The sequence below is a fragment of the Aegilops tauschii genome, chromosome 1 (genome assembly GCF_002575655.3).
Source record: "Aegilops tauschii subsp. strangulata cultivar AL8/78 chromosome 1, Aet v6.0, whole genome shotgun sequence".
NCBI lineage: Eukaryota > Viridiplantae > Streptophyta > Magnoliopsida > Poales > Poaceae > Aegilops > Aegilops tauschii.
In genome coordinates, this window is record NC_053035.3 from 227464224 (window position 1) to 227479695 (window position 15472).

The 15472-nt window shown below is 45.7% G+C and overlaps 1 protein-coding gene across 1 annotated transcript; it reads left to right on the forward strand.

The window, feature by feature from the left end:
• Window positions 1–419: 419 nt before the first annotated feature.
• LOC109758443 (auxin response factor 22) lies at window positions 420–5210 on the forward strand. The gene is made up of 4 exons (XM_020317299.4): window positions 420–785; window positions 918–2054; window positions 3720–4606; window positions 4735–5210. The coding sequence occupies exons 2-4, from the start codon at window positions 972–974 to the stop codon at window positions 4829–4831; spliced, it is 2067 nt and encodes a 688-aa protein (XP_020172888.1). The 5' UTR covers window positions 420–785; window positions 918–971; the 3' UTR covers window positions 4832–5210.
• Window positions 5211–15472: the final 10262 nt, after the last annotated feature.

Consider the following 15472-nt stretch of genomic DNA (forward strand, 5'->3'; position numbering starts at 1 on the left):
TCCCACCCACCCCAACCAACAAAACGCTGCGAGAGCGGCGAGACCAAATAAATGGGTTGAGATCTGAGATAATCTAGCTGTTTGTTGAATTTTAAAAACATTTCCCCCTCTTTTCAGATTCAGAAACACTAAAAACAAGACGAAAACCTTCGGCCCTTGTCGCCACTCCCTACTTCCTAGTCCGGGCCATCAAGGCCGCGGCCCACCGACAGCACAAAAGACAGCACATGGCCCCACATCCTTTATCACCGACACGCCGGCCCCACGAGCCCCGACCCCACCAGTCATCTACGGTTGGTGGAAGCCGCTGTTGGCTGTGCGAGCCAGCGCAGGCGATCCGGTGGGCCCGCGGCTCCACTGGGGCGCCCGGCCACTGCAGCAGCCAAGCCAAGCCAAGCGAGCGCCTCTCCCCTATCTCTATCTATCTAATGGCCGGGAAGACATCCAAAGAACTCGCCATAATTCCAAACCACTGTGCCGCTGTAGCGCAGCACTCCCTCCTCGTCCTCCCTCAAGAACACGGAAAAAGATCGGGGCTTTTGGGTTCCGGACACCAAGGATTGGATATTTATTCTGTTTTGCGTTGCTTTGCTTTGACCGGCGCGGCGGTTCTTGAACTTGGGATGGAGTTGCAGGGGCCGGGCGAGGGGAGGGGAGGCGCCGTCGCCTGATGTAGATTTCCCTTTTCCCTTTGCCTGCTTTGTTTATTCTGGCTCTGGGCGTTCACATCTCTCGCAGAGCTTTCGTGATCTGCCAATTGGAGGCCATGCGCGCGGGCCAAACAGGTGCTTGCCTTTCTTGCTTTTCATGATGTTGATTTGCTCTTTTGATGGCTGTGCTCGCCATGGATTGATTGCGTGTGGAGTTGGGTTTTCCTTCGGGGTTTGCGAATTTGACGGAGGGCAATTTGGTGGCAGGTTTGCTGTGCGGGAAGAAGTGATCGCATTTCGAGGCGGTGGTTTTCGGTGGAGATGAAGGAGGTGGGCGAGGAGAGGTGCCTGGACCCGCAGCTGTGGCACGCCTGCGCGGGCGGCATGGTGCAGATGCCGCCGGCGCGCTCGCGCGTCTACTACTTCCCCCAGGGGCACGCCGAGCACGCCAACGGCGGCGGCGGAAGCGCGGCCGCCGAGCTCGCGGCGGCGGTCGGGCCGCGTCCGCTGCCCGCGCTCGTGCTCTGCTGCGTGGCAGGGGTGCGCTTCCTGGCTGATCCGGAGACGGACGAGGTGTTCGCCAAGATCCGGCTGGTGCCCGTCGGCCCCGGCGAGGCGGGGTTCCGGGAGCCGGAGGGGCTCGGGGGCGACCCGGCGGAGGCGCGCGACAAGCTGGCCTCCTTCGCCAAGACGCTGACGCAGTCCGACGCCAACAACGGCGGCGGCTTCTCGGTGCCGCGCTACTGCGCGGAGACCATCTTCCCCAAGCTTGACTACAGGGCTGACCCGCCGGTGCAGACGGTGCTCGCCAAGGACGTGCACGGGGAGGTGTGGAAGTTCCGCCACATCTACCGGGGCACGCCGCGCCGGCATTTGCTCACCACGGGCTGGAGCACCTTCGTGAACCAGAAGAAGCTCGTCGCGGGGGACTCCATCGTCTTCCTGCGCACCGAGCACGGGGAGCTCTGCGTCGGGATACGCCGGGCCAAGCGGGTCACCTGCGGGGGCATGGAGTGCATATCCGGCTGGAACGCGCCAGGGTATGGGGGGTTCTCGGCCTTCCTCAAGGACGAGGAGAACAAGATGATGAACGGTGGCCCCGCCGGTTACGTCAAAGGCAGGGGGAAGGTGAAGATCGCCGATGTCGCGGAGGCGGCCACCCTTGCGGCCAACAGCCAGCCATTTGAGGTGGTGTACTACCCGAGAGCTAGCACGCCGGAGTTTGTTGTCAAGGCCGCCGCTATGCAGGCTGCCATGAGGATCCACTGGTGCCCTGGCATGAGGTTCAAGATGGCCTTTGAGACCGAGGATTCCTCAAGAATTAGCTGGTTTATGGGGACGATTTCTTCGGTTCAGGTTGCCGATCCACTCAGATGGCCGAATTCACCATGGAGACTTCTTCAGGTTTGTTCGATCTGATGATATCCATAGTTGCACTCCATCCTTTCTTCTCAATAAAGATGCATAGTTACATGACATGCAACTGCAAGATACGAATGCAGCGCACCATTTACACAACACTTCTCATTCAGATGCCTTGAATGGTAGTAGTAGCATGCAAAACATGACCAGCTTTCCGCGCAGTGTTGCCAAATTAATTGGTAATAATGATTCCCGAACCCCCTGATATCAACAAATCATCCTATTAATTAGTTCAACAACTGGCGTAGATTTACTGGAGTAAAATGTCACATCCTCCTTCGATTCCTTCTGACTTTGTATGAATTAGTGGAACAATCAATAAAGCTGTTGTACATAATTTACAATTGCATAGTACTAGTAGTTATGGAAGAAAAGGCTTGTTGTCCTTTAGTAGCTTTGCTGGTTTCCAAATTTGGATTATCAGTTTGCATGTTTTTCTAAGTAGCTCTCTTCTTTGTCAGTAGGCAGCTCCTAAACTTATGTATTCCTTTTAGTTCCCCTAAAAAAAATGTACTCCTTTTAGTATAATATCCAAATTTCTTGAATAGTACGCCACCACCGGTTGCTCGGATGTCACAGCTTGATGTTTGGTCTTTAGCACCCAACGTGAAGCATTCAAAGGGCATGGGAATGCTTGGCAAACTTTTAACTAGAAGCAGAATCGTTTAGCATGGTTAGATGTGACTTGTTTAGATGCGAAGCTATTTGTCTAATTACATTAACCTGAGATAGGGAAAAATAGTACACAAATCTAATGAAATGCCGTACACAGTAGAAGGGTTAAAGTTTTATGTGCAAGAATCTACAAGCTACATCATCTGTCAGATTTGTTCAGTTTCTTTCATGGAAATTGTCCCTGTACAAATAGTAAGAGTGCAACAGAGAATTGAGATCGGAGTCTTCATTGCCAACAGCTTCATTCCTAGGCATTCGTTAGTTTCAAAGCCCATCTATCAGGGCTCCATGCTAGTTCTTTCAAAGTCTTTTACAACCAAATTCTTACTGGCACCTCATAAACAAATGCAATAAAGTTTGGTGTAGAATACTGCATGTTCCTGTAATAAATACCTGATGTTGGTACTACAACTATTAAACTTCAAATATGGGTAGTAAATTAATATGATGTTCATGTAGTATGACAATGATCCATGTATAAACTGTTTGTGCCGAAGGTATTTGATCCTCCCTCTACTTGAAAGTCCTACCGTACATTTGTCTTATCTGATCAGTCCCGTACTCCAAACATAAGGTTTCTGTCTGTACCTTGGGTAACAGATGCTGAACCACTGAAATTGGTACATTTGGCAGTTCAACATAACATGCTAGCTCTATGTATCTATTGTTTTCAGCTCTCTCGGCCGTTTATGCATATTGCTACTTCATGGAATCTTATCTCAACCTTTATGTTATCCACCTACGTAGGATAGTGAAGGGTGTCTTACTAGTAATAGTGAGATATTAGAGGTTTATGTTTTCATCATTATCATCAGTTATATATCAGATTTAATACGAAAATGAGCCATCAATTTTAGTTGGTGTTGTGATACTCTTTGCATTTTAGTTCTACAAGCACCAGGGTACTTTTTGTTTAGTCGATTACAGTAAGTCTCTTTATTAACATGTTTCATGGTTGCAAAATCCTTGCAGGTCACATGGGATGAGCCAGACTTGTTACAGAATGTGAAATGCGTGAGCCCATGGCTTGTGGAACTTGTATCGAGCATTCCACCAATCCATTTGGGACCATTTTCTCCACCACGAAAGAAGTTACGGGTTCCCCAACATCCTGATTTTCCATTGGATGGTCATCTGTTTAATCCAATTTTCCATGGGAACCCACTTGGTCCTAGCAACAGCCCCCTATGCTGTTACTCGGACAACAACTCTCCTGCAGGCATACAGGGAGCCAGGCATGCTCAATTTGGTTTACCATTAACAGACCATCAGCTTAATAAGCTGCACCTTGGTTTGTTCCATGGCGGCGGTTTTAACCGGCTGGACGCTCTAACCCCGTCTTCCCGGATACCTAAGGGCTTTGTGCTCAGCAGCGCACCAGCCCACGACAGCGTCTCTTGCTTGTTGACAATCGGTACACCACAGAGCACAGAAAAATCTGTTGACAGAAAGACCCCACATATAATGTTGTTTGGAAAGGCCATTCTTACCGAGCAGCAGATGACTTCAAGTGGTTCAAGGGAGACACTCTCCTCCGGGGCTACTGGAAATAGTTCACCTATCAGTACTGGGCTGAAGGCAGGAAATGCGTCTGATGGTTCTGGTTCATCAATCTGCATTGGATTCTCATCCCAGGGTCATGAGGCTTCTGACCTTGGATTGGAAGCTGGGCACTGCAAGGTATTTATGGAATCGGAGGATGTTGGTCGCACCATCGACTTGTCTGTCTTTGGGTCATACGACGAGTTGTATGGCCGTCTGGCTGACATGTTTGGGATCGAGAAGGAAGAAATCATAAGCCATCTTCGTTACCGTGACACAGCTGGTGCCGTCATGCACACTGGGGGATTACCATTCAGGTGAGAAGTTCCTTATAATATGCACAGTATTCTTTAACTCAGTGCGCGATAGTATCTTCTTCTTCATCCTCCAATATTGCAGTAATGTTGTGGTGATATATATCTAATTCATTCTGTTCATGCAACAGCGACTTCATGAAAGTGGCACGGAGGCTGACGATAATAAGTGGCGAAAAGGGAGGGCTGGCGAAACCTCTCATCGAATGCATGGTTCAGCGGGTGTGATATCTTGGCGAAACCTCTCATCGAATGCATGGTTCAGCGGGTGTGATATCTTGATGAGCTCCAGCATGAGTTTCATTGAGAAATATTAAACCTAGAGTGAAGGACTACTCTCTATATGCATGCGTTTTATTAGCGTTTGTTAACCCGTGCTGTCAAGCGGAACTGCGTCGTCGTTAGTACTACAATACAATCTTGTGGATTGCTTTTTAATATGTACTCACTGTATTTGTCTGTTAGCTGTTTGTTCAGCGCTGTTGATCGCCCAAGTTAAGGGCTGGTCATCCTGGCGGCTGAGTTGGAAGTGCTTATCAACGAACTCTTGGACGGATTTGCTTTGCTTGGAATAAAGTTTCAGTTGGGTCTTTGGAAATTAATTAAAGCTGGTGCTGCCTGGGTAGATGAAATGTTTGAGGGTTTGATGAGAATTTCTTGGTGTTTTTTCTTACCTTGGGACGTGTTGTGTCTTTTCTGGACTGTTGTGTTCTTTTCCTGGAAGGCGAAAAGGTCTTCCCGGCTTGATGAACAACTTGCGATGGTGGTGGTACGAGAGGGGACGCTATAGGCGTGACCCATCTGGCCATCCTTCGCCGCACGGGGTTGTCATGCGCGTTCCGACGTCGCGATCTTTCCGTGAGAGAGACGCGACCCTACTTTTTGTTTTGTTTTGTTTGCGGCGGGTAGTTGGCCGAGCCGAACCTCGGTCGGAGCCGTGACGCGAGAAAAACCGGCGCGAGGAGGAAGAGAAATGGGCCACCCTCGACTCGACTAGGCTGGACACGCCTACCGGATGCTTAATTGGATTGGAGGCTTCTGGGTCTGGCAGGCTGCAAGGTCGTCGTAGTGTGGTGTTGTTGCTACGCCGTCCTGTGGTAGCCTGTCACGCTACGCTAGGGACGGTACCGGTTATGACCGATATCGTCCTAGGTTGAGCTGTTTAACTGACACAATTGCTCTGTACCACCGTGTCCGTGATGATGACCATGAAGCCGGCCCCTGGCCCCATACTCGCATTCGAAAAAGTCGTAGAGCTTATCTACGATGTAAACAGCGTTTAGCCCATTTATTTATCGATCTAATCCTTCAAGCAGTTTTTCTTCCGGGAGAAACTAACTGAGAGCAACTCCAACGCGCCGACCAAACGGATGCGCGCTCTGTCAGTTTTTTATCCGTTTGGGTCGTTCGCCTGCTCGGCGTCCGCCTTTTTCTGATTTAGGTCGGCACTCACCCAACGCGCTGACCCATATTTGCCCACGTGGCCGGCTTGCCGCCGTTTTTCAATAAATATACACATATTTTACATAGTTTCGCAAATAAACAAAAAAAAGCATAGTTCCACAACAAATAAATATACCATAGTTTACAACCCTAATAAAAATTAAATTGTCCCAAATACATTAAAAAAAAAGATGCATCTATTGGTTGCCAACATGAGCCCACATATGCTCAATTAAATCATCTTGCAGCTGAATGTGAGTTTTCCAATCACGCATTTGATGATGAAATTGGGTGAACTGTGCAAACGTTGCCGCTCCTCCTCCATGCTCAGGCACAATATTGTCACTCTGAAACTGAAACCCTTAATCGTAGATACGTTTCGGGCGCTCATCCTCTACGATCATGTTGTGCATGATCACACAAGCAGTCATCACCTCCCACAACTTCTTGATGCTCCAAGCTCTACCAGGATACCGAGCAATGCCCCATCGAGATTGCAGAACACCAAAGGCACGCTCGACATCCTTCCTAGCACTCTCTTGCTTTTGGACAAATCTTTTCCTCTTCTCTCCGACAGTGTTGGGGATTGTCTTCACAATAATGGTCCACTGGGGATAGGTACCGTCAGCAAGGTAGTATCCTTTGTTTTAGTTGTGGTCGTTGATGTTAACATTGACCGACCGGCTGTTGCCTTCGGCAAGCCTTGCAAATATCGGCGAGCGTTGAAGCACGTTGATATCATTGTGCGATCCGGCCATGCCAAAGAAAGAGTGCCAGATCCAGAGATCTTGTGAGGCCACGGCCTCAAGTGTGATAGTGCAAGCCCTGACATGGCCCCTATACTGCCCTTGCCAAGAAGAAGGGTGGTTCTTCCGCTCCCAGTGCATGCAGTCTATGCCGCCAAGCATCCTTGGGAAGCCCCTGCTAGCATTGATCGCCAACAAGTGGGTTGTATGTTAAGCAGTCGGCTCTCTCAAGTACTCAGGGCCAACACTGCAATCACAACCTTGCAGAACGTGTACATGGACTCTAGGCACGTAGACTCGCTCATACAGACGTACTCATCAATGAGATCACCAGGCACTCCGTATGCAAGCATCCAGATAGCTACGGTGCATTTCTGATAAGATAAGAATCCAATCTTTCCAAGGGCATCCTCCTTGCACTCAAAATTGTTATCATATCCGACCACCCCTCTCGAATACGATTGAAAACATGCCTATCCATACGAAAACACCGCCGAAATTGCTGATGTTTGAACAGCGGGTCGGTTATGTCAAAGTAGTCCTTCCAAAGAAGAAAATGGTTGCTCTCTTGATTGTGATTCAACACCGGAGTGTGCCCCGGGATCGAGCCCCAGAACAATAGCCGCTGCCTATTAAGGTGGTCATGGACAAACACAGCAGCTACCATCTCCTCATCATCGGATGAGGAATCGTCAGAGTCACAGAGAAATTATGGAAAAAGAACTCGTCGGCGGAGTCCATTTGTACCTTGGGGGCAAACTATCGAACAGCTTGCGGGTGTCGTCGAAGATGTTGGCCGGCGAGGAGACGCACGCCTCCCCTGGACCAGGTAGCTGGCCTGGCGGCGTCGGACGAGCGTAGCGGCGTCAGGCGAGCGCGGCGGCGTCGTACGAATGAGATGGCCGGGGCCGCGGGGGGGTGACTTCGTGCTTGCAACGATGTCGGGGTGGCGGGGGGAGCGTGGCGGGGGGGGGAGAAGCTACAGTGGCCAGACGACGAGGCGGTGGTGGCGGCGATGTCGGAGGTGGCGGCGTGGGTCTAGGCGCGGACTACTGGTAAGGATACCGAAACTGGGCGGCGACGGCGACGGGGTGGGGCGGGCGAGGGGTTGTTGTCGATAGGAGTGGAGGAGAATGGCCAACGTGCCACCGACTGGTGAGCCAGGGGAGGAGTAGGCGTGCATCGCTCGTTGTAAGTGCATCTAGTGCCACCCTAGTTGGTTTTGGAGTATTGACGACAAACTTGGTTGAGGGACTAATGTGTTTGTGAGAATTGCAGGATAACACAGGTAGTAGTCCCTTATTGATTTTGTTTACCTACCAGAGATGACCCCTAAAAATGTGTGAAGACATTGAAGACAATGGTGATTCGTGAAGACATTCACGATGAAGATTATGACATGTGAAGACATTCACTTGAAGACTATGGAGTGCGAAGACATAGTTGTTTCGTAGTTTCCTTTTCTTCTTTGTTGAGTCATAGAAACCATCGTACTGTTAAGTGGGGTCCAAGTGAACAAAGTCAGAGTGACTGATGTGATGCTCAACCAAAATCCTATGTCTTCGAGCGAACATAATAAGAGCAAATCTTATCCAGAGCTGGATGAGTCAGCTTTGCTTGTAGCCCAAGTAAAACTGCCGCGTGTGTTGGAAATCCGAACGTTGGACACGTGTCGGTTCCTTACTGACCCAGGGTCATTTCGGACAAATCAGGTCGGGTTGCCTCCTGGCTATAAATAGCCCACCCCCTACACCATAAATTGGTGGCTGCTCAGAGTTAGTGCAGGGCTTTTGTCGTTTGAGAGAAACCCACCTCCGAAGCATTTGAGAGAGAGAGAGAGATCCTTGCGAGGACAAAGCCCAAAACACCCAGAGCCAAAGAGTGTTAGGCATCACTGAAGTCTTTCTGTCCGCGTGACCTGAAGACTTGTTACACTTGAGGACTGTGAATCCTCCAGCCGGTTAGGCGTCGCGTTCCGAGCATCCAAGAGTCATTGTGGATCGCCGGTGAATGAAGTCTGTGACGGTTTGAAAGTCTACCTTGAAGACTTACCAGAGTGATTAGGCGAGGACTGGGTGTCCTTAGCTCAAGGGGAATAAGGTGAAGACGCGGTCTTCTGAGTTAAATCTCAGCCTCCCTAACCAGACGTGAGTTGTCACACCAACTGGAACTGGTCTACCAAATCCTTGTCTTCACTAAGCAACTGGTTCTATCCTCCACTTCCCCTTACTTTATAGTTTGTCTTTGTGAAGTCATTGCCTGCTTGTCTGATCTGATTGACTTCACTGAGTGAAGACTATTTACTGTTTGGCTTCATACTGTCTTCCATCCTGATCCATACTACCTAGCTGCTAATAGTCTTCGTGCTTTCACTACATTGCTTGCTTGACTATGGCTTGTCTAGTGTAGTCTACCTTCCGCTGCATATCAATAGGTTCATTTCTACTGTTTTTCTTCAAAGACCTCGTGTTTTGAAGACTTTCATAAAAATCGCCTATTCACCCCCTCTAGTCGATAACTAGCACTTTCAATTGGTATCAGAGCAAGGTGCTCTCTTGTTCTATGTGATTTGGTTTAACCACCTGGAGTTTTAGCTATGTAGACTGCAGGGATAATCAAGGTCTCCGCTGCGTGCCTAGTCTTCGATGGCACTGATTGCCCCTACTGGAAGAATAAGATGCGCATGAATCTTGAAGCCATTGATGTCGACCTCTGGTATGTCGTCAAGAATGGCGTTCCCAAGGTCGGTGAAGGTGTCACCGCTGCTGATGTCAAGAGGTTCATTCAACTGGATTCGACTGCCAAGAATATCATCTGTGGTCATTGAAGGAGTCCTGGACTAAGGGGTCCTCGGGCGTCTGGCCTGTTAGCCATGGGCCGGACTGATGGGCTGTGAAGATACGAAGACCGAAGACTCTTACCCGTGTCCGGATGGGACTCTCCTTGGCGTGGATGGCAAGCTTGAAGACCAAATATGAAGATTCCTTTCTCTGTAACCGACCTTATGTAACCCTAGATCCCTCCGGCATCTATATAAACCGGAGGGCTAGGTCCGTAGAGGCCAAGATATAATCATAGTCATACAGGCTAGACTTCTAGGGTTTTAGCCATTACGATCCCGTGGTAGATCAACTCTTGTAATACTCATATTCATCAAGATCAATCAAGCAGGAAGTAGGGTATTACCTCCATAGAGAGGGCCTGAACCTGGGTAAACATTGTGTCCCCTGTCTCTTGTTACCATCGACCTTAGACGCACAGTTCGGGACCCCCTATCTGAGATCCACCGGTTTCGACACCGACATTGGTGCTTCCATTGAGAGTTCCGCTGTGACGTCAAAGACAGGATTGATGGCTCGCCTTGTCATCAAAGACAGTATCACCTCCGGAGGAGCCCTGGCCCCAGGCCAAACCCTCCGACTTGGCGGCTTTACCATGACCGCCTGTCCGGCCGTTAAGCCGACGATGACCTCTCGAGTCATTGAAAATCGTCTTCGCGTTGACCCCGGATACTCCAAATGGATGGATCCGACGGAGTTGTCATCTTTAAACGAACTCCTAGATCGCCTCACCGCCTTGGGGGTCTGATACGTCTCAACCGTATCTATAATTTTTGATTGTTCCATGCTATTATATATTCTGTTTTGGATGTTTAATGGGATTATTTATACATTTTTATATTATTTTTGGGACTAACCTATTAACCGGAGGCCCAGCCCAAATTGCTGTTTTTTGCCTATTTCAATGTTTTGCAGAAAAGGAATATCAAACGGAGTCCAAACGGAATGAAACCTTCGGGAGAGTTATTTTTGGAACAAACATGATCCAGAGGACTTGGAGTGGACGTCAAGAAATCACCGAGGAGGCCACGAGGCAGGGGGCGCGCCTACCCCCTGGGCGCGCCCTCCACCCTCGTGGGCCCCTCGTGGCTCCACCGACCTACTTCTTCCTCCTATATATACCTACATACCCCCAAACCATCGAGGAGCACCACGAAAACCTAATTCCACCACCGCAACCTTCTGTACGCGTGAGATCCCATCTTGGGGCGTTTTCCGGCGCTCCGTCGGAGGGGGCATTGATCACGGAGGGCTTCTACATCAACACCATAGCCTCTCCGATGATGTGTGAGTAGTTTACCTCAGACCTTCGGGTCCATAGTTATTAGCTAGATGGCTTCTTCTCTCTCTTTGGATCTCAATACAAAGTTCTCCTCGATTCTCTTGGAGATCTATTTGATGTAACTCTTCTTTTGCGGTGTGTTTGTCGAGATCCGATGAATTGTGGGTTTGTGATCAAGATTATCTATGAACAATATTTGAATCTCCTCTGAATTCTTTTATGTATGATTGGTTATCTTTGCAAGTCTCTTCGAATTATCAGTTTGATTTGGCCTACTAGATTGATCTTTCTTGCAATGGGAGAAGTGCTTAGCTTCGGGTTCAATCTTGCGGTGATCGATCCCAGCGACAGTAGGGGAAACAACACGTATTGTATTGTTGCTATCGAGGATAAAAAGATGGGGTTTATATCATATTGCATGAGTTTATCCCTCTACATCTTGTCATCTTGCTTAAACCGTTACTCCGTTCTTATGAACTTAATACTCTAGATGCATGCTGGATAGCGGTCGATGTGTGGAGTAATAGTAGTAGATGCTGGCAAGAGTCGGTCTACTTGTCACGGACGTGATGCCTATATACATGATCATACCTAGATATTCTCATAACTATGCTCAATTCTATCAATTGCTCGACAATAATTTGTTTACCCACTGTAATACTTATGCTCTTGAGAGAAGCCACTAGTGAAACCTATGGCCCCCGGGTCTATTTTCCATCATATTAATCTCCCGTGAACTAGCGATTTCTATTACCGTTTATTTTGCAATATTTACTTTTAATCTTTATCATAAAAATACCAAAAATATTATCCTATTATCTCTATCTGATCTCACTCTCGTAAGTGACCGTGAAGGGATTGACAACCCCTTTATCGCGTTGGTTGCGAGGTTCTTATTTGTTTGTGTAGGTGCCTGGGACTCGCGCGTGGCCTCCTACTGGATTGATACCTTGGTTCTCAAAAACTGAGGGAAATACTTACGCTACTTTACTGCATCACCCTTTCCTCTTCAAGGGAAAACCAACGCAGTGCTCAAGAGGTAGCAAGAAGGATTTCTGGCGCCGTTGCCGGGGAGTCTACGCATAAGTCAAGACATACCAAGTACCCATCACAAACTCTTATCCCTCGCATTACATTATTTGCCATTTGCCTCTTGTTTTCCTCTCCCCCACTTCACCCTTGCCGTTTTATTCGCCCTCTCTTTCCGTTCGCCTCTTTTTCGCTTGCCTCTTGTTTGCTCGTGTGTTGGATTGCTTGCTTGTCACGATGGCTCAAGACAATACTAAATTGTTTGACTTTGCCAATACCAACAATAATGATTTCTTCGCACTCCGATTGCTCCTCTTACCGATGCTGAATCTTGTGAAATTAATGCTGCTTTGCTGAATCTTGTCATGAAAGATCAATTCGCCGACCTTCCTAGTGAAGATGCCGCTACCCATCTAAATAGCTTTGTTGATTTGTGTGATATGCAAAAGAAGAAAGATGTGGACAATGATATTGTTAAATTGAAGCTATTTCCTTTTTCGCTTAGAGATCATGCTAAAACTTGGTTTTCGTCTTTGCCTAAAAATAGTATTGATTCACGGAATAAGTGCAAAGATGCTTTTATCTCTAAGTATTTTCCTCCCGCTAAAATCATCTCCCTTAGAAACGATATTATGAATTTTAAGCAACTTGATCATGAACACGTTGCACAAGCTTGGGAGAGAATGAAATTAATGATACGTAATTGCCCTACACATGGTTTGAATTTATGGATGATTATACATTTTTTTATGCCGGATTGAATTTTGATTCTAGAAACCTTTTAGATTTGGCCGCGGGAGGCACTTTTATGGAAATCACTTTAGGAGAAGCTATTAAACTCTTAGATAATATTATGGTTAATTATGCTCAATGGCACACTGAAAGATCTACTAGTAAAAAAGTGCATGCGATAGAAGAAATTAATGTTTTGAGTGAAAAGATGAATGAACTTATGAAATTATTTTCTAAAAGGAGTGTTTCTTCTGATCCTAATGATATGCCTTTGTCTACTTTGATTGATAATAATAATGAATCTATGGATGTGAATTTTGTTGGTAGGAATAATTTTGGTAACAACGCGTATAGAGGAAACTTTAATCCTAGGCCGTTCCCTAGTAATTCCTCTAATAATTATGGTAATTCCTACAACAATTCTTATGGAAATTTTAATAAGTTGCCCTCTGGATTTGAGACTAGTGTTAAAGAGTTTATGAATTAACAAAAGAATTTCAATGCTTTGCTTGAAGAAAAACTGCTTAAAGTTGACGAATTGGCTAGGAACGTGGATATAATTTCTCTTGATGTTGATTCTTTGAAGCTTAGATCTATTCCACCTAAGCATGATATCAATGAGTCTCTCAAAGCTATGAGAATTTCCATTGATGAGTGCAAAGAAAGAACCGCTAGGATGCGTCCTAAGAAAGATTGCTTTGTAAAAGCGCGTTCTTCTAATTTTTATGAGCATAAAGATGAAGATCTAAAAGTTATTGATGTGTCTCCTATTAAATCTTTGTTTTGCAATATGAATCTTGATAATGATGGGACTGGAGATGAGTCAACTTTAGTTAGAAGGCATCCCAAAAAATCGGAGTTTTTAGATCTTGATGTTAAAATTGGTAAAAGTGGGATTGAAGAGGTCAAAACTTTAGATATCAATGAACCCGCTATCTTGGATTTCAAGGAATTTAATTATGATAATTGCTCTTTGATAGATTGTATTTCCTTGTTGCAATCCGTGCAAAATTCTCCTCATGCTTATAGTCAAAATAAAGCTTTTACCAAACATATCGTTGATTCTTTAATACAATCTTATGAAGAAAAACTTGAGTTGGAAGTTTCTATCCCTAGAAAACTTTATGATGAGTGGGAGCCTACTATTAAAATTAAAATTAAATATCATGAATGCTATGCTTTTGTGTGATTTGGGTGCTAGTGTTTCCACGATTCCAAAAACTTTGTGTGATTTGTTAGGTTTCCGTGAATTTGATGATTGTTCTTTAAACTTGCACCTTGCGGATTCCACTATTAAAAAACCTATGGGAAGAATTAATGATGTTCTTATTGTTGCAAATAGGAACTATGTGCCCATAGATTTCATTGTTCTTGACATAGATTGCAATCCTTCATGTCCTATTATTCTTGGTAGACCTTTCCTTAGAACGATTGGTGCAATCATTGATATGAAGGAAGGGAATATTAGATTCCAATTTCCGCTAAGGAAAGGCATGGAACACTTCCCTACAAAGAAAATTAAATTACCATATGAATCTATTATGAGAGCCACTTATGGATTGCCTACCAAAGATGGCAATACCTAGATCTATCCTCGCTTTTATGCCTAGCTAGGGGTGTTAGACGATAGCGCTTGTTGGGAGGCAACCCAATTTTATTTTTAGTTTTTAGTTTTTTGGTTCTGTTTAGTAATGAATCTTTGATCTAGCCTCTGGTTAGATTTGTTTTTATGTTCTAATTAGTGTTTGTGCCAAGTTAAACCTATAGGATCTTCTTGGATGATAGTTATTTGATCTTGCGGAAAATTCCAGAAACTTTCTGTTCACGAAAACAATTGTTTAAAATCAACAGAACGTGATAAAATACTGATTCCGATTGCAGTAGATTAATAAACAAATTATCTAGGTCGTCCTATTTTGGTAGATTTTTCTGAGTTCCAGAAGTTTGCGTTAGTTACAGATTACTACAGACTATTCTGTTTTTGACAGATTCTGTTTTTCGCGTGTTGTTCGCTTATTTTGATGAATCTATGGCTAGTAAAAGAGTTTATAAACCATAGAGAAGTTGGAATACAGTAGGTTTAACACCAATATAAATAAATAATGAGTTCATTACAGTACCTTGAAGTGGTGTTTTGTTTTCTTTCACTAACGGAGCTCACGAGATTTTCTGTTAAGTTTTGTGTTGTGAAGTTTTCTAGTTTTGGGTAAATATTTGATGGATTATGGAACAAGGATTGGCAAGAGCCTAAGCTTGGGGATGCCCTAGGCACCCCAAGGTAAAATCCAAGGACAACCAAAAGCCTAAGCTTGGGGATGCCCCGGAAGGCATCCCCTCTTTCGTCTTTGTCTATCGGTAACTTTACTTGGAGCTATATTTTTATTCACCACATGATATGTGTTTTGCTTGGATCGTCTTGTATGATTTGAGTCTTTGCTTTTTAGTTTACCACAATCATCCTTGCTGTACACACCTTTTGAAAGAGACACACATGATTCAGAATTTGTTAGAATACTCTATGTGCTTCACTTATATCTTTTGAGCTATATACTTTTTGCTCTAGTGCTTGTGACGCCCGGATAATTATGCTACACTAAACCTACACTGATGATGCCACGTCACCTCTGTTAGTGTTGATAATCTCGCGTTAGTTCAAAACCGGATCAAAATTCAAATTCAAAATATGGCAAACAACAAAAGTTTTCAAAAATTAAAACTAAAATGTTCGGGTTGTTTCAAATAAATCGTAAGCAATTATGGTGGAGAGACCAAGCTTTGATAAAATGTTTAAAGGCTC

Coding starts and splice junctions, on each gene's coding strand:
- LOC109758443 (XM_020317299.4), top strand. CDS start 972: ATGAAGGAGGTGGGCGAGGAGAGGTGCCTGGACCCGCAGCTGTGGCAC. Junction 2,055..3,719: donor CACCATGGAGACTTCTTCAG/GTTTGTTCGATC, acceptor AAATCCTTGCAG/GTCACATGGGATGAGCCAGA. Junction 4,607..4,734: donor ACTGGGGGATTACCATTCAG/GTGAGAAGTTCC, acceptor TTCATGCAACAG/CGACTTCATGAAAGTGGCAC.